The 27,648-nt window shown below is 32.9% G+C and overlaps 4 protein-coding genes and 1 pseudogene across 6 annotated transcripts in view; 2 read left to right on the forward strand and 3 right to left on the reverse strand.

Moving 5' to 3' along the window:
• Positions 1-4,973: 4,973 nt before the first annotated feature.
• Positions 4,974-5,859, reverse strand: LOC125815312 (sigma factor binding protein 2, chloroplastic-like). Its single transcript, XM_049494756.1, has one exon. It carries the CDS (start codon positions 5,663-5,665, stop codon positions 5,165-5,167), a length of 501 nt encoding a protein of 166 aa, XP_049350713.1. The 5' UTR covers positions 5,666-5,859; the 3' UTR covers positions 4,974-5,164.
• A 4,832-nt stretch (positions 5,860-10,691) lies between these two features.
• LOC125815307 (peptidyl-prolyl cis-trans isomerase CYP22) lies at positions 10,692-15,869 on the forward strand. Its single transcript, XM_049494750.1, has 7 exons — positions 10,692-10,964; positions 11,411-11,434; positions 11,597-11,684; positions 13,321-13,413; positions 15,010-15,042; positions 15,134-15,190; positions 15,508-15,869. Exons 1-7 carry the CDS (start codon positions 10,798-10,800, stop codon positions 15,616-15,618), a joined length of 573 nt encoding a protein of 190 aa, XP_049350707.1. The 5' UTR covers positions 10,692-10,797; the 3' UTR covers positions 15,619-15,869.
• Positions 12,207-12,317, reverse strand: LOC125816926 (U6 spliceosomal RNA; annotated as a pseudogene).
• Positions 15,870-16,177: 308 nt separating the features above from the next.
• On the forward strand, positions 16,178-19,386 carry LOC125815309 (uncharacterized). Its single transcript, XM_049494752.1, has 5 exons — positions 16,178-16,390; positions 16,521-16,618; positions 16,744-16,843; positions 17,918-18,100; positions 19,008-19,386. The coding sequence occupies exons 1-5, from the start codon at positions 16,334-16,336 to the stop codon at positions 19,128-19,130; spliced, it is 561 nt and encodes a 186-aa protein (XP_049350709.1). The 5' UTR covers positions 16,178-16,333; the 3' UTR covers positions 19,131-19,386.
• A 447-nt stretch (positions 19,387-19,833) lies between these two features.
• The window catches only part of LOC125815262 (protein unc-13 homolog), a 60,056-nt gene continuing 52,241 nt past the window's right edge, over positions 19,834-27,648 (reverse strand). For 2 of the 3 annotated variants that reach the window (XM_049494697.1, XM_049494696.1), the window contains exons 18-24: positions 24,186-24,267; positions 22,144-22,248; positions 21,886-21,992; positions 21,139-21,216; positions 20,962-21,057; positions 20,723-20,818; positions 19,840-20,270 (exon numbers count right to left, since the gene is read on the reverse strand). In XM_049494697.1, the coding sequence (XP_049350654.1) occupies positions 20,097-20,270; positions 20,723-20,818; positions 20,962-21,057; positions 21,139-21,216; positions 21,886-21,992; positions 22,144-22,248; positions 24,186-24,267 (738 nt within the window). In that variant the 3' untranslated portion in view covers positions 19,840-20,096. Of the gene's footprint in view, positions 20,271-20,722; positions 20,819-20,961; positions 21,058-21,138; positions 21,217-21,885; positions 21,993-22,143; positions 22,249-24,185; positions 24,268-27,648 lie in introns of all 3 variants that reach the window. The other variant, XM_049494695.1, reaches the window with a different exon arrangement.

Genomic DNA, 27,648 nt, shown 5'->3' on the forward strand with positions numbered 1-27,648 from the left:
ACTTTAGTTTATTTATTTTTTTAGCTTTAGGACATGAAAATTATAATTATCTAATTGTCCTTGTTTTAGTTAAAATATTTTTTTGTGTGTTTCATTTGAATATCTTAATTTGGTTTTGTGTAGAGTATTAGGTAAATGGAAGAGTTGTTAGTAGGTGGATTATGTGGGTTCATTAGTACACATACTTCTATTTTGGGTTGTCTTTTGCTTCTCAAACTCGCTAATTTTAATTTTTATCCTTCAAAATTATAAATAAACAAAAAATAGTCGAAAGTTATGGATAACAATAACACGCATAAAAAAATTCACAAGGCATAAGTTCAGTTAAAGTTATATCGCAGACATAAGTTTTAATGACACAAGTTATGTATGAAGGTAAAAAAAAATGAAGCTCAAGGCACAAGTTGTGCCCCAAGCTAGAAGTTTAGTAGCGCAAGTTATGTCACACGACGTAAGTTCGGTGACACGAATTGTATTACATAACATAAGTTTAGTGGCAGAATTTATACCTCAAGACATATATAAGTTTAGTGACAAAAATTATTTCTTACTACAAAAGTTCTCTAAAAGTCTTGTCTGTGATTTAAAAGTTAATTTAAAGAAGAAGTTATACTTTAAGGCAATCTAAAAAGTTTTATTACAAAATTAGTTGTACACGGTGAATTAAGATCATTAAACATTTAATGATACATTTTCCATAAATAAGCCATAAGGGAAAAAAAAAAATACCTTTATCGTAATATTTGAATTTGGTATACAAGAATATAATGATTCCATGTAGCAAGAATGAACTTGTAAATTTTTCTATCTCGACCTATCTTTTTTCTTGGTCTTATTTATGTTTTTCATGTCATTTATCTGCACGAGTAATACATAATAGCAAGTTTATAAAACTTTTCAAATAAATTCAAAGTATTTAATTACTTCTATCATTTAGTGCCCGTTTGGATGGACTTTTAAGTTGATCAAACTGACTTAAAAGTCAGTTTTTAACTTGTGAGAGTATTTGACAAATATAAGAACAACTTAAAATAAGTCAAAAGTTAAAAGTAGGTGACCTCTTGCTTTTTTTTTAAACTTAAAAGTCATTCTACTTTGACCAAGTATATTACTTTTTTACCCTTAATTCTTTTAAACAATTCTCAAATTTTTTCATGTGATCTATTCAAATTATATATTTTTGAAATTTAAAATAAATTGCACATTTAAAATTAACTTAAATATTAAGTTATTGAAATTGAATTAAAATATAAATTAATTTTGTTTTAATTTTTCTTAGAAATAAAAACCTTAGATTAATCAACTTTTATTATGTTAATAGTTTTAAGGGTATTTCAGACATTTTGATAAAAAAAAGTGTTTAACAACACTTATTTGCCAAACACATCAATAACTTTTTTTCAACTACAACACTTTTATCCAAACACATAACTACTTATTTTTAAAATAACTTTTAGCACTTTAAAAAATTATTTTTAAAAAATTATTTTTTTAAGTCAATTCAAACATGCTCTTAGCCTTTTTTTTTAAAAAAAAATTATGATGATTTGAGTTGTTCAAGAATGGTTGTTACTTTTTCTTTTCTTTTTTTAATAAAAAACAGTTACGTACATGACATGTATATAAATTGAAGTGCTCCATTCCGAAAAAGAATGTCGCAACAATTTGCTCCAAAAGTAGATACTCTGCGTTTCAACTTTTGCAAGTAACCTATACAATCTAATTCCAATTGTAGAACTTGAGAAGAATAAAGTATATATAATTTGTTTTTCTTCCTTGGGAGAGGTAGAATTTATTTTTGAAAGATCTTCAACTCGAGTAACACGAGTCAAAACAATTAATAGTAAAATAATTATTTTTTCTTAATTCTTTTTCAACCTATCTCTACATCTCTCAAAATCAATCATTGACAATCTCTCACACCTCATTAGTTGGACATTTACGCATCTCCTCTTCACAAGTCTGAACCATCACAATCTCACTTTCCTCATGTTGTTCGCCGAAGAGATGACTTCCAACGTGTCTTATATATCTTTAGTTTGATCTTTTCTCTCCTGATATGTCCACATATCCTTATTTTTGCAATTCTCATCTTCTGAATGCGAGTTCTTTATTGTCCATCATTCTGTCAAACGTAACATAGTCAACCTGATTATCATTCTATAAAACTTGTCTTTAAGTTTCGATGGACATTCTTATCGCATAAAACTTTATCGGAGAGCTTTCATTTCATCCCCTTCGTGCTAATACAATGTGTGACACATCCTTATCGATCTCTACATTTCTTTTGGATTAAAGACTCAAGATACTTGAAACTTTATCTCTTGAAGATGACATATGCATTAAATCTCACCTCCACACCAACCTCATGTGTCAAATCATTGCATTTACACTCCAAATATTCAGCTCATATCATGCTTAATTTGAACTCTTTAGACTTTAAAGTTTGTCTCTATCCTCCACCCAGACGGTAATTCCACTGCGAGTCTAATCAACTAAAACTATGTCATCGGTAAACAACATATTATAATGTGATATCACATTTATCTGCAATATTTTCTATTTAATAGGTAGTTTTAATTTGAAAAAACCACACTTCTTTATTTTTCATTTCATTTTCTTCTACAAATATACTAGTAGTCTAGCACTATTTCTTATCACGAAGCAATACTAGGGGTGTCAATGAGACGGTTCAATCGGTTATTTTTAAAAAATTATACCATTTCAATTTTTCGGGTATTTTATAATGTATAATCAAAATTAGATTTTTTAAAACCATCCAAATCATATCGGTTTCTTTTCGATATCGGTACAATTTAGTTTACTTTTAAAATATCATCTCAAAATATATTATATAATTAAAATTCTTCTTTCGTAGATATGTTCTTGAAGAAGCACTTCAATTCTTCACCAAGAAGTCAAGAATATAAAACTTTGTTGCTATATTGTTTGATCTTAAACATTTAATATGAGTGCTTGGATAGGTTTTGCCGTATTGTTTATTGTAGTATCTATTATAGTATCTTTCAATTTTAAACTTAATTAATTAAAGACTAATTAAAGATCAAAACTCAAAGTTGTCTATTCACCAGAGACCTAGGACCTAGATTATATTTAAAATTTAACATATATATAAAATATATTACACGTAAGGTTATTTGGTTCGGTTCGAAATTTTTTTCATAAATTAAAAAGACCATCCCAATTGTTCGGAAAGGTTATACAGTTAAATAAAAATCCACGGTTTTATTGAAAAAAATGGCATAAATTGATTTGATTCAGTTAGGTTCAATCGATTCGGTCCATTTTTCATTCTTTTGACACCCTAAGCGGTATAACTAAATAATGATAATTTTTCTAATTGTAGATCAACATGAAATTAATTCAAGGCACACGTTACCTATCGCATAAATCATCAACGAAAACAAACCGTTAATCCATTGGTTATCTGTTCTTAAAATATTTATTATACTATATAATATACTATAGGCCAATCCATAGTTGAAACTAATTAGAAAAATGCTGATTAAATTAAGTGATATAATCCAAATCAAACAGCAGCAAGTACGCAGTCTCGTTATTAGTTTGGAATCAGTCTCTTTCACAATGATTTTTTTTAAAAAAAAACTACTCTATGATTAGTGAGAGTTAATTTAATCTAAACCATTATTGGCAATATGAAATGTTTCAAAATTTCGATTTTAAATTATATGCATTGTCCCATCATATTTTTATTATGGCTTAAGTCATCCATCACCACTCGAAGTTGTCCGCATATTTCACTTAGACACCTCAACTTAACCTTATACCTATTGAACACTTATACCAGCTTGAATTTAAACCATTTGAACGCTTTTTTGACAATCAACTAAAAGTATAAGATGTGTGTAATACACTTGCGCTGATGTGGCAAATTGACAAATGACTAACGTACATGTGGCATTTTGAGCCAAAATATTTATTAAAAAATTATAATGAAAAGAAAAGAAAAGAAAAAAAACCTGTGTCTACTACCATGGACCTTCAAGGCTTCAACCTCCTTTGAGCCACCATTGCCACCGTCCGTTTCCTTTTTCAAATTTGCTTTTAAAGAAAAAAAATTGAAATAGCAAACTACATATTCTTCTGCGATATCTTCAATTTTATCCTTTTTTTTATCGTCTCAAAATCTAAGAAAGTTGAAAATAATTCTACCGTTAATGGTGAAATTGAGTTGTTTTAGTGAAGAAAATTTTCAACTCTAGAAAAGGACTTCTAAAACTATTTGTTTGAAATCAACACTTCTTAAATTTCTTCATTTTCATCCCTTTTCTCATCTTTGTTGCTAAAAGAAATTGCTAATGACGGACTTGAGCTGTTTCAGAAAAAAATACATATTTCTAGAAAAAGGATTTTGAAATTGTGTTGTTTGTAGCTAAACCTATCTCCATTTTCTTCTTTTTATCTCGTTGGTGTGTTTGGTGCGGAAGGAAATTGATCAATTTCAGGTTGAAATACGATAGTGGTGAGGGTCAAAGTGGGATGACTGACGATAAGAGAGAAAGGAGAAGGGTGGATGGTGGCGACGGTTGCGGTGGAACCGGTGGAAATGGTGGTGGAAGAAATTAGGTTTATTTAAGGAAGAAAGAAGAAAAAAAGATTTTAAAAAACAACAAAAAAATAATCTCTCACGCGCTCAATAGCTGTGTAATGCACTTTTCGTGCCACATTAGCGAAAAGTGTTTAATAGGTACTTATTTTGAATAATATAAGTGTTCAATAGGTACATTCTCTAGTAAAGGTGTTTAAATGAAATACGCAGACAACTTTAAGTGGCGATTGATGACTTAAGCCTTTTATTATCTTATTTTAAAAATTATGAATCTCACATTTTAATTTTTTTTACAGGTACACACCTCGTAAATAAACAGAAAATATATATACAGTTTTTCTACTACCAATATTTGTTACTTATAACTCTTTTTCCCCTTCGTAATCGAATCTTTCCAACTCCTATAGTATACAACAGTAATATATAAGTTATACTGATGATACAATACTATCTAAACAATATCCGCTTAGTATAAAAAAAAATACATAACATATATACATACATACACCTCTTAATTAAGTCGATCGTATCTATCCACCTAATTATCCAAAAATAAAATAAAATAAAATAAATCTAAAGTAGTGCATCATAGCTTCCAAGTACATCAATCTCAGCCGAATAATCACTACTGCTAGGTGGCAAATTATAATTTGATGAAGCCAATAAAGCAAGGAATTGTTCTTCCATTTGGCTGTTAAATAAATCATCAAAATTAGGCTCCATAAAATAATTATTAGATTCTGAACTCATAGGAGATGAATTAGATGATTTTGCTAGCAGCAAAGACGATGACGATGATGGTGATGGTGATGGTGATAGTGATGACGACTTTGCTGGAAGTTCATTAAAATCATCGCGTTCACGATGAATATCTTCATACTCCGTTATCGACCCATTAGTCTCCATAATTCTCGCTATATCCGAGTCCCGTCCCGTGAGTTCTTGCACAAGTGACCTAAATCTCGAGGCACTTGTCTTAACTTTCATTGGAGTAGAAATGTACACAACTTTGACATCTGACTTCTTCGATCCATGATCGTTTTTTCTCTTTTGTTTCTTGTTATTCATTATCATAACTACGCCTCAATCTCAAATTAGTTTACGATAACTAACTTGATCGGCAGAACCTTAGATTTCAACTAGAAAGTAGTTAATAGTACGATGGTAAAGTGAATGAGAAATGGAATTTGTTTGAGAGGTATAAATAGGTACTGATTTAGGAAAAAATAGGCACAAAGAGGCTGCTTCTTGGAAGGGGATAATGAAGAAAAAAAGGACAAAAAGGGATTGGAAAATAAGTCTTGACTGAAAAATGGGAAACTTGGAGGAAATAAGGTTTTAGGAAGATTCTAATTTTTTTAAATTTAATTATAGAGATAGATACTTGGGAGACCCGCAAACGTTATGTGGTTAATAGATAAGAGAACTATGTACAATGAATCAAGAATATAATCACGACGGAGTGATAAATATTTTTTTATTTTTAATTAGAGATTTCAAGTTTAAGTTATAAAGTTACTTTTGATATGAAACTCTTTATTATTGAAGTGAGATTTCTTTTGACATGACTTTCAATTAGCCGTGTTCCAAAACAAATACCGAATACAAAGAAAAACAAAATTAAGTACATAAAATAAGAAAAAAAATAATTTTGATATATATAAACCCACGTGCGCAGACAAGGATGACTCGAAAAGGTATACTATATGGAAAAAAAGGTGATTATTCGGTTTTATATAATTTAGAGCTACTAGATAGAGCTGGTAAATGTGTGGACATGTTATTGGTGTTTCTAGAAGTAGATTACGACCTTTTTGGGAACTACTTATAGTTGGAACTTCCACGACATTTCTAAAGATGAGTGTTCAATTGAAAAACCTATCCATGGTATGTGTGGTTTCTCTCTATTTAGCGTGAATTTAGATTAGTTGAACTTTAATGTAAATATTAAATATTAAATGAGAAACATTAAAAATATTTCTAAATTTGACACAAATTATTAGTTTCATTTTTAAACTATTGACACTCTTAAAAACACTTATTATTTGGTTAATTCCCGATCTTGCAATATAAGTGAAATAAATTCCTAAATATTCATCAAATTTAGAGGTGTTTTCAACACCCTTCAACACTTTTTATTAATAAGCGTTCCACTTTCTACAAGAGTTTGAGACTACACTTGCTATGTCATGCGACAGATTGATGGTGTATTTAAGCTTCGTTAGTCAAGTAGAGAATGTTTTTAATTAGACTGACAATAATTTAAGAACGAAACTAATAATTTACGCTCAGTTCGGAAGTATTTTCAAATACTTCTCTTAAAAAAATTGAAGAAACGTACACTATGAGCTCTTTTATATTATAATTTACTTACTTATCTATAAGTATCAGATGTTTTTATCTGATTAAATAATTTATCTTGCTATTTTTAAATTAAGAATATTCATCACTAAATCATAATTAAATAGTAGTAACTCTCTCTCTCTATTTATAAGGTCAAACACATATGTAGATCCTTAAATTTGTTCCTAAATTTTATTTTGGCACTTCAACTCAATCTTGTTCCATTTTAACCCTTCAACTCCAATTTTTATGTTCCATTTTGGCATTTCTAAATGATGTGGCAGAGAATGTGCATCACACTTTCTCTAAGAGAGTGAAAGACAAAACAAAATATTTTTTAAAAAAATACTAAAAGATTACCCTTCAACTCTATTTTTTATGTACCATTTAACACAAAATACTAATTTTATGATTTCTTTATTCTATATATGTTATTCAATTGCAATTTTACATTTTAAAAATTGGCGTTCATCCGTTAGTTATTGTAAAAAATTAAAATTGACGGACGATTATTGATTTTTTTTTAAGAGTAACAATTTCTTTTTAAGAGTTTTTCTATATTTTTGCGTGAAAAATAACGGACGAAAGTGCATCGATTTTCTTTCTTAAGAAAATCAATGACAACCCAACGAAGTCTATCGAGTTTCAACATTTTCTTGTAGTGTTATTAATTAGCAATGAACGTGAGTTTTTTTTTACTCGTATTTAGTTGAATGAAAAATTAGAAAGCTAATATTTGAGTTAATCCAAATAGACTAAATATGAAAAAAAAAAAAGTGGTGTTATTTAATTTAATTAATTGTTTAAAAAAGAAAATCAACACACTTTCATCGATTATTTTTTCACACAATAATGTACAAAAACTCTAAATTTTTTATTTTTTAAAAAATGATGTTCATCCATTATTTTTTTTTATTTTTAAAAAAGATACGACGTTGATTTTTAAAATGAAAAAGTGGAAATGAAGAACATAAATAAAAATGAAGAAATCATAAATTTAGTATTTTGTGTTTAAATGATACTATATAAAAATGAGTTGAAGGATTAAAATGGAACAAGACTAAGTTAGCATGACAAAATGAAAAATGGGGGAAAGTTAGAAGAGTTGTGTATGTGTTTTTAATTGGTTTTTGTGTCATGTCATGACATGTGAAGTACACACATCCCACTTTGTTAATTCTTTGGAAAGAAGTGTCAAAATGAAACATAAAAATTGGAGTTGAAGGATTAAAATAGAACAAGATTGAATTGGAGTGCCAAAATAAAATTTAGGAATAAGTTTAAGAATCTGCATATGTGTTTGACATATATATAAATATATATCATGTATTCTTGATTAATATACATGTCATATCAGTGAGTCGTTACCTTTTTTTATATATAAAAAAATTGATGGTCTATTTTGATCATGTATTGTAATTTAAAACAGTTGAAAACGGAACGAATTATTTTACCGATAGCAGCCATACTATAACGATAGACAAATTGAAGGAATTAATTTACTTATTAAAATAAGATATTTAAAATAATAAACACCTCAATCAAGTCATTTTTTATAGTTGAAGTTAAAGCAATTACAATATAAAGTATCTATATCGGAAAAGTCATGGAGTATATACAAGTTGGAGGTGGAGCCAAGATTTCAGTTTTATCAATTTTAAATTTTAATATGAATATTTCAAGTGTTAATTTACTGATTTCCAAACTTAATATTTATACATATTTAAAAAATTTCTTGATAAAATTATATTTATTTGAGCAAAAACTATTGAATTTGGCTGAACTTGCACCTGGACTTCTAGTCCACCCCTACATATAAACATAATGTTTATTAGCTCAAGTTTTCACCTACTAAAACAGTGGACTTGACTCGCCTAGTATGAGACTTTAAGTAACTACAGTTAAAAAGATTCATATCAAATAGTTTAATGACTTGCTTGGATCATTTTAAGAGCTAAGACCTCCTCCAATCGACTCTAACTATCATTATTAATCTAAAGGAGTTTCCTAGCCCTTCTAAAGACTATAATGCTATTTTTATTCCTCCCGACTTTACAATATTATCCTTGCTAGTTTGATATTTTGGATTAAGATTTCCAATTGAATTGGATACAAGTATATATATACCATACTGTAGAGACAAGAATGCACGTGCCTCCATACATTGAGAATGAAGGTTAGACCTACTTTGATATCAACACTTGATTGATTGAAGGACGTATAAAATAAGTACATGAATTTTAATACCGACTACATATTTCATAACACTCACAATAAGCCAATGTTAATTAGTTTGTTTGTAACCATGTTAAAGCACTAAAATTACATATGCAATATTAGACTCAATGCCATCAATCACATGTTTTAAATTCACATTATTTTTGCTTTGATGGACATGAAAGAGGGAATACCAATATGTGTGTTATGAAATCAAGATGAAGAGGCTATGCAACATGTTTTATTTCAATGCAATATAGTTTGACTTCTGGAAGTGTTTGACAAATATAAAAAATAACTTAAAATAAGTCAAAAATGACTTAAAATAAGTTAGGAAGAGTTTGACAATGTAAAAAATGACTTGAAATAACTCAGAAATCAAAAGTAGGTCTACCCCTACTTTTTATTTTTTGATTTAAAAGTTATTTCAGTTTGACTTTTTATTTTTGATTTAAAAATTACTTTTTAAATTCAATCCAAACGGGCTCTAAAACTTCTCCATTGATAAGACATCTAGGAAGACCTATATATTGGGGGAGGAAATCCAATGGAGTGAGAGGTATTAAAAAAGGTATATAACATAGATAAATGTACATATATAATCGTTCTAGCTATTGATACATATCATATATCGATTGGAAGGAATAACAAAGTTTTCCAAAAGAAGTATAGAACTATTAAAGTTTTGACTAAATTAATTATCTAAGAGACTCATTTGAGGGCCGATTTATTTCCAAAAACTAGCTTGGTATATGTAGAGATTGAGTTTCTACCATTAGCTATTTTGGTTGAAAGTTAATTCCTCATCCACTTTTAATTGTCATAGTTTCATTTTTTAGAGTCAAACGATAAGAACTTAGACTAACATTTTTCGATGTATTTTTCATCATATTGATATGCAAAAAATTGTAATTTATAGTACTTTTCGTATAGTTTTTGAATATCTATTTTTTTTTTTAAATATCAAATTATGTAATCTAATTTAACTTTGAAAATTAGTCAAATTGACTTTTGAAAAACGCAACACGCCAATTAAAAGTGGACAGAGAGAGTATTTATATGGATTGAGCATAACTAGAGTCTGTCTAGTTAGATGAATTTTTCTTTCTTTGAGATATATGTTTTCCTTCATATATAAAAACAATATTTAATTATCAAAAATAATTAAATTATGATATCACATTCATAGTGTTAATTTTATGGATTATTACTCAAAGTTTCATTTTATCATAACAAAATTATTAATCAACTTTTAGAACGAAATTTTACTGTATTATCAAGAAAGTTAATAATTTTTTTAAAAAATATTACCTAGAAATCACAAAAAATTGAATACAAATATTATTTTTGGTTATATAAAGAATTGTTGTGTGACTTTATATACCTACTAAAAAAATTATGTGATTTTTATGTTACAAAAAATATCTCTCTCTAATATTTTGGACAAGGTTGAGTAATTTTGTATTTTATTTTACAATAGAACTTGACCCACAAATACAATCATGGCGTAAGTATTTGAAAAAATTCCCCTTTTGTTGTGCAAAGCGGAAGGAATATTTTTAAGTTAGGACATTGCCTTCGAGAAAGCTCGCAAAAGTAGCGCAGAGCAAATTCTCCGCTAGTCGCAGCTCTTTCTACTTCCAAAAATGGCGTCTGGCGGCGTAGGAGGAGGGGTGGTAGAATGGCACCTAAGGCCACAAGTACCAAAAAATCCAGTTGTGTTTTTCGACGTAACAATCGGCAACATCCCTGCTGGTCGCATCAAGATGGAGCTCTTCGCCGATATTACTCCCAAAACTGCTGAGAATTTCAGGTTAAAACTCTCTCAGAAGAAATAAGGTTTAAGGAATTCAAAATTACTTTTTATCTACGTATTGAATGCCATTGGGGATTTTTCGTGTGTTCACTTCTTTATATTTTGAATGCCTTAAGTGAAAATCCGTCTCCCCCAATCCAATGGATAATTAGTGGAAGGTGGTGATGTTGATTTATAAGCTTAATCCCCTCAAGTTATTGTAATTTGTCCAGTTGCAGTGCCTAACTAGCAAGAGTTAAGGTTTTCTTCTTAAATAATGAAAGTCTAATTGATATGTTATCTCTTTTTCATCAGTGAGACTGTTAAAGAACTTGCCACTGGCATGAAAATTTGTCTTTGATCATTGTGCTCAAAGAACATTCTTTTCCTTTCAAAATTATGTTACTTATTTTTTTTTAACTACTAAGTTCTATTCTAAAGCTCTTTTAAATGCTTAATTGCAGGCAACTGTGCACGGGAGAATTTAGGTGAGTTTATCAAATTATGTTCGTGTTCCATTCCTTTTTGGTTTTATTTGATGCTAGTTTTATGAATTACTTGGTTTGTGAAAGGATTAGTGGGGATTGTATTAATTTCTACTGGCTTTTGGTTATGTTGTCTAACTCATCTGCAAATCTGATATATTTTAGGAAAGCAGGAGTACCACAAGGCTTCAAGAATTGTCAGTTCCATAGGGTGATTAAGGACTTCATGATCCAAGGTGGTGATTTCCTAAAGGTTGCTTTCTCTAGCCTTACCCTTGTATTAGGATTCTACATTAAGGGTTGTTCTGGAATGAAGGTTCCCAGTTCCATAGGAATTGGGGTGACTGACGATCTTATGAAGGGCTACTGTCTCTGTGTGCGTGTGTGTAACCCTAACCTGTTTGACATATACTGTAATACCTCTGAGCATCATGTTTATATACACATTACTGTTATGTCTCCACTAATTATTTGTGCGAGCATCACTTGCACCTTCTTCGTTGCCCCATCATCTGTTTGAAACGAGCATGCTTCATTGTTAACTCCTGCTCTCTTGGTCTGTACATAGAATTCTTTATCAAGTAGTTTATTCTGAATTCAACCTGCCCTCCCTTAGCTTTCCTTGATGCTTCATGTGAAATAAGAATTTCCCAGATTATTGTATAAGTATCTTAACTTTTGCTAAGAAGATGTCAATGCAGCCTACAAGGATGGGAATCTATAGATCACTGATAGAAGTCTGCAGTGTTGTAAAAGATTTTCTTTTTTTGAGAATAAAAATTTGGAGTTTTGGACCATTTCTCGATTTGTGCGTGTCATCCTTGCGCAGGGGCCATGCTAATCTTCTCTGTATCGTTCCAATTTTATCGGATGTCCCCGAAGGGACTTGTAAAAGATTTGTATTAGTTTTCTTCATGATAGATCCTCTATCACTTATGAAAATGCATAAAGTGCCATCATTTTGTATTGATAAAATGAAATCTCACCAATTGCCGAGGTACTTCTCGTTCTTTCTAAAAGAATATGCCTCCTGAGATTTTCTCTCCCTCCAGAAGGGTTGCTATACCCCAAATGCATCATATTTTTCTTGTTAATCCTGCCAATTTGACTTCTAATATGCATTTAATGATGCACTACATATGTACGAATATTAAGAAAGTACTCTCTTTTCCTGGAATACGACTCTGTAAGTTTCATTAAATTCTTTCTACATGAAAGATTGTGTGCTTTCTCATCTATACAATAAAATACTTGCTTTGCTTGATATTTTGAATCATGATGTAGAGACAATCTCTTTAAATCATGATGTCCTTCAACGTTCTGTTTAAAAGAACTGGTTCTTCACTCTAACCCTCCTCCCCCCCCCAAAGACCAATGCAGCAAAGAAGGACTGCATGAATCAGAATCTGCTTATTAAGACAGAAGACCGAGAAAGAAATGCTCTGTGTTCGAACATTGGTTGATTTTGGCTTAGCGTGCTAGCCGTTGCTTCATTTTCTGTAGTGATAACTGATAACGCCCCAAAGAAAATGAAAATAAATAAAATAGAGAATTGATCCCTTCACAGTTCACTCTTAATGCTGGGTTTGTTGTTGAACTCTGAAGTTTCTAATGAATCAAAAATCACTGTTATCATATTTCCTTTCGTTCACAATCTGTATTGGATGTGTTAGTCTACTCCAAATTTTTTGATTACTCAAAGGTGTAAATACAATATGTCAAAGTATTTGCAATGGAATCAACCAACTATTAATTACATCTGAGACTGATAAAAGCTCTTAATTATTCAGAGGTTCCATATTTAGCTTTCAAATATTTTACTTCTGATCAACACAATATTAGCTTTATTTTATATCTCTTTTAACATTGGCTAATTCTTTTTTCTGCAGGGAGATGGTAGTGGATGTGTTTCCATATATGGAAGCAAGTTTGAGGATGAAAACTTTATCGCCAAGCACACTGGCCCTGGCCTATTATCAATGGTATCCGTTCCTTTCATGTCTGTTGCTAATGACATCGTGATTTTTTTTTCATGACAAATAATTATTTTTTGCTGAATTGTCAGCTTATACTTTCATTATTCTCCTTTGCAAGTTGTTTAACTTTATGTAACTGCATAATATATAGTAATGGGGGAACTGTAGTATGGAGAACCTGAGTTGCAAAAAAAGAAACTTTATGACTCTAATCACTTCTAAAAACAATTACTCCTTGGTGTCTCAGATCCCCCCATGCACCTGAGCAAGGTGTAAAAGTAAAATAAAACCCTGAGCTGATCAGAATTGATTTACCACCTTTTTTTTTTACCATGGTGCCCGGGTCAACTTTCGTGCACCTCAACTAATTCCACGGGATACCTGTTACCTCCCACGGGTACCAGGTAACTCTGTTCACCAAGGCTAGGACAGATGGCAAAAATCATCTAGTGTTTTGTCTCTGACTGGGATTCATAGACCTCAAGGCTCTCAACCACTTCATTGACTACTAGGCCACACACGTGGGTGCAATAGATTTACCACCCTTAAAGAACTTTTCAATCCCTTTCCTGACAGATACACCCAAAAAGACAGTTTTGATCTACTGCCATGACTTTTTTCTCATCCCCTCCCCAATACAAGACCAGCCATGTAGGACCCTTTATGTTGCTTGCATTACCAGGAAATCCCTGTCAGATTGAAATGCAGCACCAAACATTCAAATTCTATTACCATAGAGAAAGAGGAGGAAACTTTTTACAGAACAGTGACCAGAAATTCAATGGTCAGAGGAGGGACTCAATACCCAGAGTCTGGTGTCATAGAGATGGAATAGAGAAAGTAACAATGAGTAGAAATTCAATATTCTGAGTAGGGAGACAAAACTAAATTATAATATCACAGAGAAAGGAGAAAAAGTGACTTTTCTGGAATTTGGAATTTAATGATTAGACTAAAAGATGAGGGGTCCTTCTCAAAAGAAAAAATAGTCAATGTTAAGATGATGGACTCAGTACCTAAGCGTCGCTATTTGAAAAGAAAAAAAAAAGAGAAAAGTGTTTGCCTAATATTTTGTCCGCGAATCGTTGGAAGGATGCTCATGTGGACCGAAGAAGTGATGCCTTAGGAATGATTACCTAGGAAAGGCTCGCGCCATTGGAACAATCATTACAAAGCACAATCTGTCAACAAAGGTCTCAGATAGTACTTGAAGCCTGGATTTTTTCCTGCAATAGAAGGGCAGAATATTCTGGTTAAAATAGTTGATGAGATGGTTGAGTCCATCAAGGATAGGTCCGAAGAAGGATGAGATCTACTTGTGTCCCTGAGTTTGTGAAAGCAGCCAGATAGTAAATTTGTCAAGCTAATATGGAATAGAGGTGATTTTACCTTGAATATGTCAGAATTATGTATTTGATGGCATAGACACTTATTATGAATTCACTTCATTTCATTACCTTCGTATCTGTTCAGAGTTTTTGTACACAATTATATCAATTTAAATTACTTAAAAAGTGTTTTAACAACTGTGTGAAAGTTGATTCTTCAAGCGCATCCTTACTTTCTATTTTGACGTAAATTATGAAATCCTTATTTTGGCAGGCAAATAGCGGACCAAACACTAATGGATGTCAGGTAAGTCATAAGGATCATTCATCTTATCCAGGAAAAAAGTGGATTAGATCACAAAGCCTATGTTTCTGATTCTGCTGTTTGCTCCATGCAGTTTTTTGTCTCATGTGCAAAGTCTGAGTGGCTCGACAACAAGCATGTTGTTTTTGGGGTATGCTTTACTTTTTACCCTAGCCTCTAGCATTTCTAGTATTTATCCTTGACATTGTCTCTCATCGTCTTCTGCTTATCAAGACTAGTCACTTAATACATTCCTTATTTTAGAGCCAGATACTGCGTACCAATGTTTCATCAGATTCAATTATGTTTTTTTTACATAAATTATATCAAATTCACTCTGATAAACATATCAAGCAATGAGTTTTTCCATATTGTCAACCATTTGTTTCATCTAAAACAAGAAACTTCTTATTGACTTCTTCTCCATTGTTATGTGATGAAAATTTCTTTTTCCTGCTTTCTTTACAGCGTGTTGTTGGAGATGGTCTTTTAGTGGTCAGGAAGATTGAGAATGTGGCTGTTGGAGCAAACAACAAACCAAAGCTGGCATGCGTGATTGCTGAATGTGGAGAGATGTAACTAGTGAAAATAAATGTACACCTAGTGATTTGAAAACACCCATCTGTACCTGGTTATATTTTTTTGGCTTAGTCTAGAGGACCTGTTGAGTTGATTAATCAGTTCTTTATCAATTTCATTGACATTAATGATTAAACAGTGGACTCCTCTCTCTCCAGAATTGTAGCGAACAAGAAAGATGTACTGGATGCAAGTGTTTCCTATGTCAAAGTACATTGGAAGATTTTTGATAAGAATGCAAGTGTGTTATCTATGTTTCTATTTAGTTAATCGTCTAGTGAACATACTTCTGAAATTTCTACACAGAATATATAAATACCTTCTCAACTTATGCCATTTTGTTTAACTACACGCGGTCTGAGATTGTAGGAACCTCTAGACTTGTTCAAAGTGGAATTCAGATTCGTCCATGATAAGCTAAGTATTCCGCTTTTTCCTTGAGGTGAACCAAAATTTTAAATATCACCTTCATCACCTTAAACACAATACATTCGCAAGACCCCAACTTATAATAGATTTAGTTAAAATTATTGAAGAGTTTCTTTCTCAATTACGAAGGTAGTATGTGTGCTTTAAAAGTGGTACAAGTGTATATGTGCTTATATACTTGTACTTTCTCTACAAAATAAACCAGTAAAATCACCAGCACGTATGCGCTCTCTTCTTAGTTAGCTCAATATAGCAATTAACCGATCGCAATAACAGAGGAACTCTCATGGCTCCTGTGGTACCCAGATCCGGAGACGCCATTTTCGCCAACGTCGAACGAGTGGTAAACACAAAATCCTAATGAGAAACCTTACAATTTGAGATCGTGCTTTTTTATTTTTACGATTGATTTCCATTCATTTCAGTATTAATTGTACAATTAGTTACTAGTATTTTGTTATTTGGTGCCAAAGAACGCAGAGCTTTTCACTCTAATGTATGGAGCAATCGTGCGCCAACTGCTGACTGATCTAGAGGAGGTTGATGAGGTCAATAAACAGCTTGATCAAATGTAATATGGTATTAGTTTTTTTTTTTCTTCTTGAGCTAGGGTTTTTTGGTAGCATTATGGAAGTGTAAAATGCAGCATTCGTCAAGGATTCACGAATAGGAAACTGAAGTTTGATTGAATTGCAGGGGTTATAATATAGAAATCAGGCTCATAGACGAGTTTCTGGCAAAGTCTAATGTTTCAAGGTGTGTTGATTTCAAGGAGACAGCTGAAGTCATTGCCAAGGTCTCTATCTCATTTTTATTCTAAAGAATTATATGCTGTTTGAGCTATGAGTCCTTGAGTTTATTCCTCATGTGAAGTTTTTTCGTCGTTATTATTTCAAGTGGCTTCACAGATCATTATCCTTGTTTTATTAGGTTTCACATGTTAAAAATCTGCTGGTGTATTTTTAGCTGCTGCTTAATTGTCTGCCTCAATAAATGATAAGAAAGTGTGTAGCTTTGCTGTTGATTTTAAGCTCCTGCAGAAAATTGTTTCGTCAAGCATCTCAGTCATTTCTATTTGGTTTCACTAGGATAATTACTCTCACTTGACATTTGCAGTTGAATTTATCCCTAAAACTATATCTAGAACTTTCCCTACTGAACCATGATATTTAGGTGTGCGATAGAAATGACAATATGAATTCCAACAAACTCAAATTACATTGCAGTAAAAATGTAATCTCAACGAGCCCACAAGAGGATGACTTCAACTACAATTTTCAATTAAATTAGCTAAAAAAGTTCAATTTGCAAATTTACTTTCATATTCAGCAGCTGTAAGTAGCATTACTATGAACTATTTTTAGTTGCCAAGGGTGATTCTATCACCATCCTAGAATTTGACCTATAAATCAAGTATTGGAGAAAAAGGAGAAAGCAGGAGAGAGTAGAAGAGAAAAAAACAGAAGATGAGCCTAGAAAGAAAATGAGTCAGCTTGATGAAGAAAACAAATAAGAAAGAATCAAATCAAGAAAAAACAAGGAAGCACATGCTTATTCTGAGTTGATTCACTTCACGCATGTGAAAGGAGGATCTCTTGATGCACATCACTTCATCGCTTTAAGATGGAGTGATTAGGGATTGCTTTATGAGCCTAGCCTTCTAGTTGATATTGTGGGGTAAGGAGATACATTGTACCTCCCCCTCGATATACCTTAGCTGACAAGTATTCAGTGGAGAAATTTGGTAGTGCTTATATTGTACAGTCAGTCTAATATCATGCTTCAGTGCCTTCATACTATTTGGGTGTGTAGATTCCAGTGCTTAAAGTGTGTTTTGACCGAACATGGTTTCTTTTGCTCATGACAACAGGTCGGTCTCAAAATGTTCCTAGGAATCACTGCAACAGTGACAAATTGGGATGTTGAGGGAACAACATGCAGTCTAATTTTGGAGGATAACCCCTTGGTAGACTTCGTTGAGCTCCCTGATACCTGTCAAGGCCTATATTATTGTAACATCTTAAGTGGAGTAGTCAGGGGAGCATTGGAAATGGTAAGCTTTGTCTCTCGATACAAACTGATTATCCAATTAATGGTATAATTTCTTGCAATGACCTGTCCTGTGCAAAACATGCGTAGCTTTAATATGTGTTTTTCCCCCTCTTCTGAAATGACAAGTATTGTGTGCTTGAGTGTCTTTGTTTTTCTCTCCTTACTTTATTCCTCAAGTGCAGGAAGGTTTTTAGTTTTAAGCAATACGGAATGAACTGGCATGTTATTTGACAGTCATTGATTTTTCTTAAACCAACGTTGGTTCCTGCTCCTTCTGACTTTATGTTACAGTGTATTGGTGTTTTCTTCGTAGTCATTTCATATTATTGTTACCATCTGGTCGTTATTGTATCCATGCTACAGTACAACCCTGTAAATTGATTTCATTCTCTTGCTTTGGTACCTGGAAAGAGTAAAGTGGTTATTTACATAATCTGTCATGGATAGTTGCATAGCTCTCTCTTTTGGAAACTGGTAATTGTATTAGTTGAAAAGTGGTTGCTCCTTAAACAAGATGTGATTAAAAAAAATTCACTAAGCTTATACATGATTCTCTATAAATAGTAGCCAATCATCAATGCTTACTGGAATGTTAAAGGTGTGCCAAAAGTGTCAACAAAAGAAAAAGAAAAAAAAAGATTTCTCTATAATCTGTACATTTTTCAACTCCCTCAAAATACTTCTCTATTTTTTCCTTTCCAAACCATCCAAATAAGGGCCAAAGGTGCTATTTCCTGGAGGAAGCTATCAAAGGAGTCAACACATTGATATGAGAGAATAATATTCTATGCAAGCTTCCGGCGTTTACATGAATAACTGTGATCAGTTAAAATTTTGAGATTGTTGAATTTGTCTTGGACTAAAATTTGTTGCAATTGAAAAGCTCTCTATTTTCCCTGTGTGTTCAGGTGTCAATGAAAACAGAGGTTACGTGGCTTCGTGATATGCTCAGAGGGGATGACGCATTTGAGTTGCAACTGAAGCTTCTGAAGCAAGTTCCTGAGGAGTACCCTTACAAAGATGACGAGTAACATGCCTCCTTTTTAATGCTTGCCATTTGGAGTTCTACGACAATCTATAGCAAATGCCTGAAATCTACACACACAGATCTCTGTCTATTATTGAGTATGTAATTAAGTACGAGTTAAGTTTAAGTTCTACTACTGAGTTCAGTTTTCTGAAGGATTCTTGTTCAATTTTCAACTGATGATCTGTGCTCTGTAATTTTGAGATTTATCTGTATCTATCAGATTGGAAGATCTTCTATCATTCATGGATTTTATAGGTAATTGTTTTTTGCTCTTGTCCTGCTTCTAAATGTCTCGATGTCCGAGTCTTCTGAGACTCTAAATTGGTTCCTGTGACACATGAAACCACTTTCCACCTGAGATGAATATATCCGATTTACGTTGAAGCAATCATGAAATATCATATGTTTTGAAGTCCCAAAAAGAATCGATACAATCTTTAATGTCTGATGGAAAGGCCTTTCCAAGTTTTACCAGCTTAAAATTTTCAGGCAATCTATTTTTGCCAATTCCTTCTGTTATAGTATCACACGAGATTTCAATTTTTGTTCTCTAGCTTGCTCCCTCATGTGAATCTCTCCTATTACTTTGTGATAAACCAGAAAAAAGGAGAAACCAATAACAAAGCAGATTATTCTTGAGCTGTTTTTGCAACAACGAAAAATCTTTAATACCTCACTTACCAGAACGATACAACAACGAAAAATCTCCCATGACTGCAGAAATTGTACATACATGCCTCCCAAACAGGTTTAAGACTGCACACTAAACATATACATGTAACAATAAACAAAAAACTACGTTTTAAGTACATTCCCTGAAGAAAAATAATAATCTGTGCAGCAGATTGTCTCATCGACAAATGAGATCCTGAAAAATTAAGGGGGAAAAAGAGTTTTGCTAGTGTATTATGTTACAATCTCATCAATGGTTTTGCTAGGTCCTCTAAAATTATACACGACAAGTACACTAAGCTCCAGATTTGGGGATTTTGAATTGCTTCTTGACAAACTGAGAGGCCTCTGACTCTCCTCGATGACACAGGATCCTAAGTAGGGTCTTGGTATCAGCACCTAATTTGCCCCTTCCGCCCTGCATTTCTAACTCACTTGCAGATCTCAGGTCTTCTATTATTTCCCTAGTCTGTGGACCATAAGAAACAAGCAGTACGTCAGTCATGTAGCATTCTCGCAGAGAAGATTCAGAATAAAATGTGTGAAATAGAAACCAGATTAGATCAGCTTAGCATCTACGTGGGTTAGTGCAAGATACGTCCCTACAAACAATGTTCGAGCAGCAAGCAGACTTTTAAACGTATACATATAATTTCTTTCTAGAATGAAAGTTAGCATTACAGCATCTTATAGACCAATTCTACATATGCAAAGCAATTATATTCATTAGAATAGTGCTATACGTAGACATTGTTATCGAGGGAGATAAAACAAGAATGCCAAAAGTGCATATTGCTCATACAAAGAGTTTCATGATAGAAGAATGGAGAAACAAGGATCAGTAACCAGATGGACAAAGGTTTTATGCAGTCAATTCTGCTAATCTTAGTACTTCATTATGGATGATATTGCTGAACTAACCTCATAACCTTGCAACTTTATCACCTGCCGAACACGTGCAACTTGATTTTCAACTACTCCACGAGGAAGCCCGTCCCCACCCGAAATGAAGAATTCCTTTCACAAACAAGCAGCATAGGTTAGAAATAACCATATTGTAACTCAACCACTTCGAGATATCAAGTAGACAAAAATTGGTTTGAATATCATTAGGAGACAGATAGTTCTCGAGCATATCCAACCAAACCCATTTTCAATACCTTCAAGATTTCTAGATCCTCTTCCAATAGCTTAGCATCACCCAGGGAGAATACACGTGATGGTCCTCCATCTAATATAACTCTGACTAGGCCATCCTGGTGAAATACGATTTTCAAGGAATTCAAAAATTACTACAGTTTAAAACAGAAAAACTAAGCAGTAATAAGTGCACAGACCAGTGATGCTTGAAGCAGTCCTGTCACAACACGATCCCGGAGTGGCTCCATTATCACATCACAAAGTTGATTAAGAACCTGCAAATTTTGGAAGACAGTTATAACCATCTCTGCTTCTCTTTTTCCCAAGTAAACATGAAAAGCGGATAGATGCGCTAGTGAAATCCATATTATTTTTATATCCCTCTTAACAACAATCTAAATCAGGGGTCTAGATGGCAAAATCGATTTGCTCAGAGGGTTTCCCTGCAGATACTATCACATTTCATCGATTTCAATACTAATTTTGATATGCAGTAGTATAAAAGAAAGCATGGCATTAGTTACAAGTATACATGTTACTATAGGTCATCTTATGCAGATGTAGAAAAAAATTCTCAACTCGAGTTTCTAACGATATAAAAAGGTGCTTCATGAACGAAGTTCCGATAAGATTTATGAATCAGATTTCTATTTCAGCGACTGTAGTTCAACTTTCCAGATCTCAACATCTCATTACATGAGCGGTTTGAACAAATATGAAGACCAAAAACTACTTAGCTGAATTTGTTTCCATCACAAGAGGGAGATAAGAAGGTGAAAAGATAGAGGCAGACAAGGAGCAAAGGAGATCAGTGCATTAGTATTGGAATCTCATGGGATGGTTACTCTCAACTGCTATTAAAAAGCAACAAGTTATTTCATTTTCTCCTTTCCACATTTATAACAACCTATGAATAGCATAGTCTCAAATATAAGACGCAATACCATATCGAGTGGCTCCATTACTGATTCCAACCTAGACTGTGAAACACTGGGTTTATAGAGATTCTCAATGAATGGTTCTCTCAAGTCACAGAAAATGATTTTTGTTCCTGCAATATTAACGAAATGAATTAGGAATTATCTGCAATGAGCTCACAAAACTTGAAGAAGAATTCTCTCACTAGTAAATTCACACATTCTTCAAAGTTGTATTGTTTGAAAAGAATCCAAAAAAGATAGAGCACAAAACAAAAGTCTTACCAGTAAATTCACACATTCTGTCAATTGCAGCATTGATATCCTTTCTGCTTCCATCAAATGAGTCCTTCTTCTGGAAACCTTTTGCGGTTTCCTCCGCAGGGTTCTCTTTGTTTGGAAAAAAAATAAAGTTAAGTAAATCTGTTCCGCAAGGAGTACCACGACTCAAGTGACACTCATCGCGATAAGAATTATACCTAGACTCTATGGGCAAAAAATCCGAGCTGATATTGATTATCTAGCAGCTATGCTTAACGGTAAATAGATTTAAGGTCAACTATCTCCCCGATCCCCTTTTTAACTAAAAATAAGTAACAAAGGCTTGAAGCTCTTTATTCATATTATGTTCTCCCCATTTTCTTGTGCAAAACATTCCAAGCAACAAAGTCATAGGCTTTGCCATACATATTCAAAGCTTAAATGCTCAGTTCGTGAAATAAGAAAAGTTTTGTGATTCCCGGCATTCCTAATTATGATATAATTTCCAAGAATATTCTTCTTATTTATCTTGACTAACATAATCATTAAGAATATGTTACACTACCTTAGCAATTCTTTTGAATATCAACATGCCTCTTAAAACTAAAGGTGATGAAACAACTTAAGATTGCTTATTAGTAAACAAGAGGCTAAAAAGAGTCTCTGGAATAGTAAACAATTGCTTGAATTATACCAGAAAGAAAATAGTGTTGAATTTTTTTTTTTTCCAACAAACATTGCCAACAATTGCAGAACAGAAAATATTGCTTCCGTCAATTGCTTGAATTGACAGCTGAAGAGTACCAAAAAGTTGTTCAAACAAGGATCACAAATTTCAACATTTAGAGAACAGATTCAACACTCAAACTCTGATAACACAAAGACAAAGAAGAGAACATAAAATTTTAGGAACAGTGACTTGAAATTCAATGTATAGAAGAAGGAATTAAATACATTGTTTGATACCATTAAAAAGATAGTTTTTTCTACCAACACCAGAAGTTCAGTGTTCAGACTTTAGAGGAAGGACTCGAGATCCAAATTCTAATAGCATGAAAAGAAAGAAGAGAATAACAAGTCTGGGAATGTTTAGCTTGAAAGGCTGCAAGGAAGAATGGACAGAATTGTGGTCGAGAGAGACAGTACTGCCAGAATGACCATCTATAAGAGGTGCACTGCTGCGGGAAAAGTCATCGGAGGTAAGAGTGGTGCCGCTAGAACGGTCAAGGAAAAAAAAGATAGTGAGGACGGAAATATTTTAGTTGGGTAGGTGTTCATGAGTAGGGAAAACTACATAAGTCTTCATCAAAATTGTACACTATGATACCATGTGAAAGAGGATAGAAGAAGAGAGAAAAAATTGACTGAAATCGGATGGTTAACTACAAACAAGAGAGCTGCTTTGATATACTTGTCCTTGACCTGGGGCTCTATCGGAAACAACCTCTCTACCTCCCTAGGTAGTAGGGGTAAGGTCTGCATCACACTACCCCCTCCCTAGACCCACTTGTGGGATTACATTGGGTATGTTGGGTTGTTGTTGTAACAACATAAAAGACAGCTCCTTATATAAAATCTTGAACCATTAGAACTAAGGAGATTCTTAATTTGTAACTATGACTAAAGCTACTATCCATCCAACTATTTCGATAAAACAGAGATTTTAAAATCAAGAAGTAGAGAATTTTCCTCTTCTCCATGACTCCACCTGCTACATCTTCCTTTGCTATTTTTTTTTTCCTGTCAATCAGTATAATGGTTTAGAAATGAGGAAATATGATCTTTTTATGATGGATAGTGAGGAAATATGATCTTTTTTCCCATTTTTGCACTCTGTAAGGAATTACTTCCAATTGTCTACTTCATAAAACATCAAAGATGGAGAGTACCCTTCAAGATAACAAATAATTTTAAACCTTTTTATAAGATAAGGTAAAACGACAATACTTATTACCATTACTCAAACATGTTAGAAATGTAATTAGCTGCAAAGCTATAATAACATACTAAGAGGAGATAATAAGACATCTCAATACATTCAAAACTCAAAACAAACTGTTTCTTACTTGTCAATTTATCATGATGCTTTTTCCTCGTCCATCGCGCCCAAATGCTGTCCTCCAATTTATTCAGTTGGCTAATAGCATACTATAAGGATAAACAAAGAGGTAAGGCTTAGAATTGTTCAAGACAGAAACACATGATCACACGTGTTACAAATTCATATATTAACTAAAAATTCAGAAGAAAGAAACTTGGCCTGACTTACTAATTCAGCCACAGAACCTTGCTGAACAGGAGTGAGATTGTAATTAATGAGATAGTTACCAATATATACCATTCGCCCATCTAGTTCACCAAACATGGCCAAAAAATACACTACATATACACTCAGTTATATAGTGTGTATACATATGTATATAATATGTATATGTATGTATATTATATGTATACTAGCATAGGTATACACTACCTATACATTGTGTACCTATTTTGTGAACTAGATGGCCCAGTGGTAATGGGCTGTAATTTTCTCTTAATTTTATTAAATTTCCTCTGCTTCAAACACAGAGTACTGACCAGCTCTAGAATATAAGATTCTCACTGTAGCTCATTTCATTCTTTAAACCAAAAGGACATAAAATGATGAAATCTGTCTTTGCTTCTTGACAAATAAATAATAAAGCATTAGGAGCTTATATTTGGAATATGCTGATCAGCATAGTATTTGAGTGTTAACCTGCCTGAAATTTGCACAAATGCAAAATTTTCATAAAAATTAGTAAGCTTAGTGCTTAAGCATTTTGGGCACATTATGCAAACCTTTATACTGTTATTTTGATAGTTTGCCTCGATACGATAACTCCTCCAGTGACAAACAAGTTGGGGTATAGTACACTTCGATATATTGGAAAATCTCCAAGCATTGTTGTACTCTAGTATTGATTCGCTTGTTATGGTTGATATTCTATAGTGAAGCACAACACCTTAAGCCAAGTACATCCTTTCTAACAGAAACAAACAAAAAGTTTGTTGGCAACAAGAAGTTTGGTGTTTCTACTACCATCTGTTGCTTCATTTTACTTTGTATCTTGATATTTTGTTGTCATTTCTTCTTCTTGCAACCCCGCTATGAATACCTTCCCTTTAAGCCGAGGATCTATCGGAAGCAACCTCTCTACGCCACAAAAGTAGGGGTAAGGTCTGCGTACATCTAAACCTCCTTAGAACTCGCTTGTGGAATTACACCAGATATGATGTTGTTTACACAATGTTGGGCCACATGGACAGTCTAAGCATGACATTTGTTCAATTTTCAGCAGAAAATACAAAAGAAAACTTCGAATACAATGATTACAAGAATCATCCAAGAGTGCGCTTATCCTAAGACTCTCGTGGAACAGTTGAATGCTTATTACAATCTTGTCTTAGATCAAAGCATCGAGTAAACAGAAATATTGCAACAACTGAATTAACAATCTTGCCTTTTCAATCTTAACTCTATGCTTAAATACTTGGTATATATTTTGAGATGTTAATAGAATTAAGTAAGTTTCTTCGGGTGCCACACATCCAACACGTAAAAGTTTCTCCCATTATGTTATTTAACATGGATCACCTGTGATGATAACTACATTGCTTAGTGTCCCACATTGGTTGTGGGACGTCGAGTTGGTATCCTTATGTGGTCTTTCAGCAATCTAGCTTTTGCTTTTGTGATTGAGTTAGGCTCAAGGTCCATTTCTTCTCATGGTACTAGGTCATTCCCATCCCTGTTAGTGTGTACTAATGTTGGGGGCCCCATATTATGTTGTCCACACTCAACTCCAGTTAGCAAGCCTTGACATGTGAGGGAGTGTTAAGTGTCATACATCGGTTGAGAGATGGGTGGTTCATCTCATTTTATGGTCTTCGGAAGAACTAGCTTTTGGGATTGAGTTAGACCCAAAGTCCATCTCTTTACGCACACCTTCCTCTCTTTTTTCGGGGGTCATAGGCAAATTACAATTCTCAACTTCCAAAATATAGTACTAATTGACTTTCTTCTTCATCCTTTTCCATATAGTTTGTGGGCATAGGAAACATACACATCTGATTTCCAAATATTATTTCTTACTGCATGAAATTACTAATCTGTAGAATTCAAATTAAAGATTTTGAGAAAATACATTTCAACTTTTATGAAGAACACCGTAGAGCACAGCTGGAATTATGGATAAATCGCCATTTTAGGGCTGAATTTGGGGTCCACACTTCAAAAATATCTTATGAGAAAAAATATAAGCCCGACAATATTTACATTGATATCAAAATAAGGATTTTTTTAGGTTAAAATTACAAACAAAGTAATATAATTTGTCATGTTAATAAGATCAAATAAGTTTTGATTATATCAATATAATTATGCACTAAAAGTAACTAGTATTAAATTAATTTTACTTTTGTATAAAAGAATATTCATAAAATTGACTTTATATTTCTTCCTAGAGCGAAGATGTTAATGCACACATGTAGAAGAATATACAATAAAAATTACTTGGTATTCCATGAAAATTCTAGCATGGGCTCTTGCCAATAATATCAAGACTCATCCTCTCACATCACCACTCAGGTCCCACTTCCATACACAACGGATGTCTCTTGAGCTATCATTTTAACTCTCAATTAGACATGGAAGAAGATGCTATACCTCACTGAAATATTTTAATGAAGATATATATATTTTCAATGTTGTTTCATGTCATGGCAGAAAACAAAGCTACCGAATGTAGCATCAGAAAGCTACAATATTTCCAGTTTTCAGTATTGTCATCAAAATATTGTGAGAGGAGAAAGGATTTTTTGGGGATGAAGTTTTTATTGAGGGAGAAAAAAAAACATTTGATACTGAAGCAGTAAGAGCTTCTTGATATGTGGGGTGGTGATTGACTACGATATGTATCAATTTGCTGCTAGCGGCCAGTAGATTCCAACATTAAACTTCAGAAAGCTTTTCAATATAAGCCTCCACTCCTATGGATCAATGGCTCAGAAGAGGAATCTATCTTCAAGTATATTTCGCATCAGAGCAGGGGAAGAAGGGTGATAGATAACAAATCGTCTAGTTTCACGTAACTTATGCCACCAGCAGCTTAACAAGTTCAAGCAGCATATAGACTATGATGACAAGTTAAATGATACCTTGATAAATTACCCAAAGGCAGGTTTTCCCATGACATAGAGGGATACAGCTTTCCCTAGTTCTTTTAGAGTTCTTCATTTGGATTCCTTTGTTTAAATGACAAGTGTTCTTTCTGATGGGGTAAAGTTTCAGCAAAAAAATAAAATAGCCCCACAGGGGCGGCTCAACGTAATCGGAGGCCTAAAGCGAAATTTCAACTAGAGGCCTAAAATCTAAATAAACTTCATATGCATTATTTTAAAAAAAAACTTACATTTTTAAATGCAAAGTATACTTAATATTTTTTTATAAATGATTTATTCGATTTCTTTTTCAATTATTAGTTTTAGATAAGATTTTATCAATTC

Source organism: Solanum verrucosum, unplaced genomic scaffold (genome assembly GCF_900185275.1).
Source record: "Solanum verrucosum unplaced genomic scaffold, falcon-dt-bn FXZP01000261.1, whole genome shotgun sequence".
NCBI classification, from domain to species: Eukaryota; Viridiplantae; Streptophyta; class Magnoliopsida; order Solanales; family Solanaceae; genus Solanum; species Solanum verrucosum.